This window comes from Hipposideros armiger, unplaced genomic scaffold (genome assembly GCF_001890085.2).
Source record: "Hipposideros armiger isolate ML-2016 unplaced genomic scaffold, ASM189008v1 scaffold_94, whole genome shotgun sequence".
NCBI classification, from domain to species: Eukaryota; Metazoa; Chordata; class Mammalia; order Chiroptera; family Hipposideridae; genus Hipposideros; species Hipposideros armiger.
Window position 1 is genome coordinate 209,810 of NW_017731444.1, and position 6,347 is coordinate 216,156.

At 54.7% G+C, this 6,347-nt stretch overlaps 1 protein-coding gene across 1 annotated transcript in view; it reads left to right on the forward strand.

The window, feature by feature from the left end:
* DDRGK1 (DDRGK domain containing 1) overlaps positions 1-6,105 on the forward strand; it is a 20,259-nt gene extending 14,154 nt beyond the window's left edge. Inside the window, exons 4-8 of the mRNA XM_019645667.1 lie at positions 1,696-1,818; positions 2,165-2,203; positions 4,761-4,817; positions 5,383-5,431; positions 5,807-6,105. Of these exons, the coding sequence (XP_019501212.1) occupies positions 1,696-1,818; positions 2,165-2,203; positions 4,761-4,817; positions 5,383-5,431; positions 5,807-5,973 (435 nt within the window). The 3' untranslated portion in view covers positions 5,974-6,105. The remainder of the gene's footprint in view (positions 1-1,695; positions 1,819-2,164; positions 2,204-4,760; positions 4,818-5,382; positions 5,432-5,806) is intronic.
* The last annotated feature ends 242 nt before the right edge of the window (positions 6,106-6,347 follow it).

The window sequence follows — 6,347 nt, forward strand, 5'->3', positions numbered from 1 at the left end:
TATCAGTGGTACATGTTATCAGCTTGACTTGTCACTAGCGATGTGAACCTTGATCCCTGGCTAAGGTGTTTGTCAAATTTCTCCACGGTAATGTTACTTTCCCCTTCCCATACTTCAGAAACAAGGCAGTGTGCACTACCCACTCGAAAGGAGTGGGGAATTACGCTCCACCTCCGTGAGAGGAGAGCATCTACATAAAGTATTTGGAATTTTTTTCTACAGGAGAGTTATCTTTTCTTCTCTATTTATATATTCAATTGTTTATTTTTACCCACATGGATTTATGGCTATTTATCTTGTACTTTGTGTTATAATCCAATACTATCTTACTGATTTTGTCAGATTGTTCCAACTTTGGCCATTGGGAGTTCTTTCAGTTGACTCAACAAACATTGTTATTGTTGTGTTTTTTTTTTAATATTAGAATTTTTTTTTAAATTGGGGAACAGTGTGTTTCTCCAGGACCCATCAGCTCCAAGTCAGGTAGTTGTCTTCAATCTAGTTGTGGAGGGCGCACCTCAGTGGCCCATGTGGGAATCAAACCGGCAACCTTGGTGTTATGAGCACTGTGCCCTGCGCTCTAACCAGCTGAGTTAACCGGCTGTCCTCATTGTTTTGTTTTTTAAGTACCTTCAGTTTGCTACTGTAAGAGGCTCCAGGCTCGTCCTTTATACTCCCTGTCCCAGCTGGAGCTTCAGGTTTTACGGAGATCTTCGGAGAGCTCTGGGGTTGGGCTGGGGAGAAGCTTTTGCACTAGGCAGTGGTCATGATGGAGTCATGTGGACGGACCGAGAAGCTTTCTGGAAGTTAAAGAAAGAAGTGGTAGATGGGACCTCATTTCTGACCAAGTCAGCTGGCCAGATGGCTGTGTGACTCACCTAGCCAGGGGCCCAGTAGGAGGACCAGACATGTGGGGATTGGGTCACAGTTTTTGTGCGACATATTCAGTTTGAGGTGCCTGTGAGATGGCTCAGTGGGTGTGTCACATGGGCAGTCATGTGTTTGGGAGGAGAGATTTGGGCAGGGATACAACTGACAGTCACTGGCAAGAAGATGGCTATTGATGCTGTGGGCATGGTCAGGTGGCCTGAGATAGAGTAGAAGAGGGAGCAGGGACAGGCTGAGTGATGGAGGAGCTGGGAATAATGGCCCAAAGAGCAAGAAGGAAGGAGGGGAGGGTGGGGTCTGGGAGCCAAGAGGGAGTGGTTGGCTCTGCCCAGTGCCACTGAGAGGACAGGGATGTGAGTCCTGATGGCTGTCCCTTGGATTTGGTGGGATGGAGGGCATGGGTGAGACCACAGTAGGCATTGTTCTGGAGGAGCTGGGTATGCAGAAGAGCAGTGAATGGATATGGTGAGGAAATTGAGCCTGTGTGTGTATTTACAAAGTTTGGACATGGCAGGAGAGGGAGAGGGTGACTGGAGGATACTGTGGGGTGGGTTCATGACAAGGTTTCAAGGGGAGGGGACTGAGCAGCATTTGTTTGGGGAGCAATAGAACTGATGAGAAGAGGGGCCTCTGCCTTCCGTTCAGCATGGGGGCCAGGGGGATCAGGGCCTTGAAGGAGCTCTCTGTTCCTGAGAATGGGCTGGGCTGTGTGCCCTGGTGCTCTGTGTGGGAAGCAGAGACCAAAACCAGGGATGCGGTGGGCGCTCCATTCCCAAATACCTGACTCTTGCCCACTCGGTGTCACAGGAGGAGGAGGAGAGGAAGGCCCGGGAGGAGCAGGCCCAGCGGGAGCATGAGGAGTACCTGAAACTGAAGGAGGCCTTCGTGGTGGAGGAGGAGGGCGTGGGCGAGGCCATGACTGAGGAACAGGTGGGTCTGCCACGCCTGGGAAACCTTCCCTGCAGCCACCAAGGCGGGGCCCCCGCCTCCCAGACACCCTGCTGCCCCTCGCTTATCTCCCTAGTCAGGCAATGAGAGGTGGCTGGGCACAAGGACCAGCAGGCTGTATTATGCCAGAGGCCTTGTCCTCAGGACAGGTGTCCCCAAAACCCTCACCATGGGAGGCTGTACGCACACACAGGTGGGCGGGTGACACATGTAGGTGGTTGGGAGGGCACACAGAGGGCACGTAGGCAGGTGACATTCAACTGGGCGGGTGGATAGGCACAGAGCCCCTGCAAGGGAGACACTCACCCTGGTTTTTCTGCTCCTCTAGTCCCAAAGCTTCCTGATAGAGTTCATCAACTACATTAAGGTAAGCCACAGAGCAGAGCCCGGTGGCAGCTCCCTGCCTCGCGTGTGCATGTCATGTGCTTTCTCCTGAGACCTGAACGGGGGCTGTAGGCGTTTCACTGGGGCTCATGCAGGGGGATCGAGAGGGGCTGAGCTGCAGAGGTCCTGCCCAGGAGAACCCCTTTTTCTCTGACCCTGAAGGTGGAGAAGGACCTGGATCTGTGTGGGAGGCGCGAGCCTTTGCTCTCTTCCTCACGCTTAGGGTTTGACAGTTTCTCTGCTCTTCAGACCCCACGCTCAATGAGTCACTGTGTTTCCAAGTGTCTTCACATGTGTTTTCTGTCAGTTATGTCACACTGAGGCTCCACTGACTTGAAAGAAGTGTCCCCTGCCACGTGTTTCTGACCTGGAACTTTGGTCTGTTTCCTTTAAACCTGGGGTGGGGCGGCAGGTATGTCCCCTTCTGTCTGCAGGCCGCCCGGCTGCTACCCCGGGTTGCATAAGCGCAAGCACGTCCTGCTCTGCTTTGCTGCTAAGCAACTTCTCTCCCACGAAGGATGCGAGAGGTTTTCAAGTGCAGCTCAGAGGTGCAGAGGCGGCTGAGGGAAGGAGTGCAGAGGGAGCGGGGGTGGGGTGGGGGTGGTACTAGGGGGGTGCCAAGGAGTCAGGGCTTGCATAATCTTCCCCCCACCTCCCTGAAAGGGAACAGAGTTTAGATCCCTCCCAGCAGCGAGGCTCATAGCCTGAGGGCCAGGGGTTCCAGAAAGGAAGACAACTCCTTCAGGCTGTGCCCATTCCCCTCTGACGGAGCCCATTCTCCACTTGCATACATGAGTGAGGGCAGGAAATCTCTCACACTTCCCTGCTGCTGTTTGGAACTTTCTGTCCCCCTCTACCCAGTGGGCACCTGCATGGTCCTGTGTCCCTCCTCCAGGAAGCCCTCCTCCATCAGCTTCAGGCCCCCCCCCCTCTGCAGAAACCTGAGAAAAGGCCCCCAGGGCAGTTCTAGTCCTCAGCTTTCAGTGGGTCTGGAGGGGCGATGGTGTGTGGAGGGGGGTTCCCAACGCTTCTGGACCTTAGAGGTCTTTGCAGCCTGTGCTGGCTGATTCTTCTAAAGCTGCTCTGCAGGGGAAAGGAAGACTTCCAAAACTAAGCCCACCCGCCTTCCTGGCTCCAAGTGGGGAAGGCCCTTTCATCTTAAGGTTTCAGAACCGATGGCACATTTCTGTGTCCAGCATAGTTTATGTGAGGCATAGGTCTGGCTTGCTCTTGTCGGTCCACTCTCCAACTAGGGCTAGGTTGGTTGGTTTGTTTTTCCAAGCATACTTTTGGCCCCAGCAGCCTTCAGACCAGGTCTTCGGGACCACCTAGGGTGACTGTGTTCCCACTCTGAACTGTCACCCAGCGCCTGCCCCTGCTTTGTAGGCACAAGCCAGCTGGCCAGGTCACTTTGTGCTTGCCGATCCCCTGGCCCAGCTGCTGCTCACTTGCCTCCCTGATTGCACATTCAGTTTGCCATTTCCAACAGTCACATGCCAGCTGCAGCTGGGGTGGTGTCACCGTGTCACTCCACCCCCAGCGCGTTTGCTATGAAAGAATCACAGAAACATAAAAGACCGCCTTCTCTTGAGTCATATGCTTTCTATTCGTGGGGGAGGCATATGCATGTGCGAACAGTGGACCCTCAGCTGTAGCCACCTAAACTAAAGTTTCCACTGAGGGTGTGAGGGAAGCACGTGGAACATAGCTATGCGTGGAAAGCACTGAGAGTGTTAGCGACAGTTATTTTAAGGGTGGGCCCAGTGCCTCAGATGGCGTGAAGAGGATGATAAAGAGAAATGTGGGGTGTCAGGGTTGTGGGGATCTCCGGGCCGCGGAGCTGTGAGCACAGGTGAGGTGGGTATGACCCGCACTGCCTCCAGGTGGGTATGACCCGCACTGCCTCCACGGAGCCCTCGCTCATTGGGGCCTTTTATCTGCTCTCTCCTGGCCCGCAGTCTCGCCTGTCTCCCTGGCCGGGCTGTGAGCCCCAGGGCAAGAGCTATGTCTTATTCACCATTGCATCCCCCACACCTCAGTGCCTTGTCCTAGCAGGTCCTCAGCAAACACAAGTCCTGGTGACAGTGTTTTAAAATAGCTTTTAGCGACTGTCACCCTCTCCCTTCATCTCTGTGGTGCTTCTCCTTCCAATCTGTCCATAATGTTAAAAAGATATGGCTGGATGGATGCAGAGGAGAAGGCGGCAGCTATGCTCGGCTTGCCATGTGTGTGTCTGTCTCAGCGTGGTCCCCAGTCCAGGATGGGGCCTGCGAGCCAGGTGGTGGTTTTAGGCAGATACCTGCCCACAAGCAGAGAATGAGAGAGTTCATGAGTATGTGTGTCTCTGTATAAGCGTGGTTGGGAGAATGTGTGCGTGTGAGTGTGTGTGTGTGAGGGGATCAAGGCTCTCCCTTAGGAATCTGCACAGTGTTTATTCAGCCGCCTAAAACAGATCAGATCAGAATGCAAACTCAGAGGGCTCCAATGCGGAGAGGGATTTGCACACTCAGCCTTTCTTCCTTTCCTCCCTCTCTTTGTAGCAGTCCAAGGTTGTGCTCTTGGAAGACCTGGCTTCCCAGGTGGGCTTACGGACTCAGGTAAGTCCTGGAAGGTGTCCTGCTGTGTGTAATGTGGCCACAAGGTCTGTGTGGCTCTCAGAGGGGGCCTGCCCTAAAGATGAAGACTATAGATGCTCCCCTGCCCTGTCCCTATCCAGGAGGGAGTAGAGGGTAGGAATCTCTTGGCACCCCAGGAATCCTTACTTTCTACTAGGTGGAAAAACAGGCAGCGAGGAAAAGAAGAAAGTCCAAACCCCACCACTGTAGCAGCCCCTAACTGTAGCTGCCCTGTAACCAGAGCAGCCCAAATCCAGTTACCTTGACAATTCTTGCAAACAGGCAGCACCAGCCTTCATGGCCATACGTCACAACTGCTCTTCTCCTGGTTGGAAGAGCGCCGCTCTTGGGGGTCTTTCAGGACCCCAGGACCAGAGACCCTTTTTCCTTGGGCCCCTCCAGAAGAGAAGTATGGAGTCACGTGGCGAGGTTGGGGGACGGCCATGAGAGGGGGAAGAGATTTCAGTGTGGTAGGAGGGAGGTTGCAGGTGCCTTTTTCTGGGGTTGGCAGCGCCCATCTCTGCTCTGAGAATTGTTCTCCTCTCAGGACACCATCAATCGCATCCAGGACCTACTGGCTGAGGGGACTCTGACAGGTGAGAGGATGAGACTCAATCACTACAGGCCTTGGCCTTGGGGAGTGTCTAGTCTTGGGGCTGCAGGGACTTGTTGCAGAGGCGGGATGATAACCAAGGGTCGGGGGAGCGGTGTGCAATGAGAGGGATTGAACAGGGGGACGCAGTTACAAGGAGGACGTGCCGAGGCCTGGGGATGGCTCGCGGTGACCAGGATAAGCAAGGAAACCTGATTTGACCTACCTCGCCAGGATTGGATGCAGCCAAGAAAGGCCAGACAGGCAGGCAGGCCGGAAGGGCTGGGAGCCAGTTGTGAAGGGGTGGGTGGGAAGGCGTTCCCAGGCCAGATGGTGAGGGCCCAGAAGGCTCAGCCCCACAACCTGTGTGTCCCCACAGGTGTGATTGACGACCGGGGCAAGTTCATCTACATAACCCCAGAGGAACTGGCTGCTGTGGCTAACTTCATTCGACAGCGAGGCCGGGTGTCCATCGCCGAGCTTGCCCAGGCCAGCAACTCCCTCATCACCTGGGGCCAGGAGCCCCCTGCCCAGGCCCCAGCCTGACCTAGCCCTTCCGTGTTGGACTCAGCTGGCACAGCCTACCTGACCATACATCTTTATCCCTCCCCACCATCCTGGGGCAGTGATGGCGTGTGGCCAGGCTGTTAGAGATTAAAGGCCTGTGAGCACTGCTGAGCTTGGTGTGGCTTGGTGTGGCAGAAGGCCTGGCCTGGGAGCCCAGATGAGCAGGTGAAATCTAAGCCTTGGATGGGGGTGGCGTGTCCCACAGAGGCAGGTGGAAGTTCCACTCTTACCAAGCATTCATTCATTCAAGACCAAGTACTGAGCATTTACTGTGTTCCTTTGTGCCCTGCAAGCCCAGCTCCCAAGGCCTGGATGAGGTCTTTCTCTCCCTCCCCCACTTCCCAGAGCAAAAG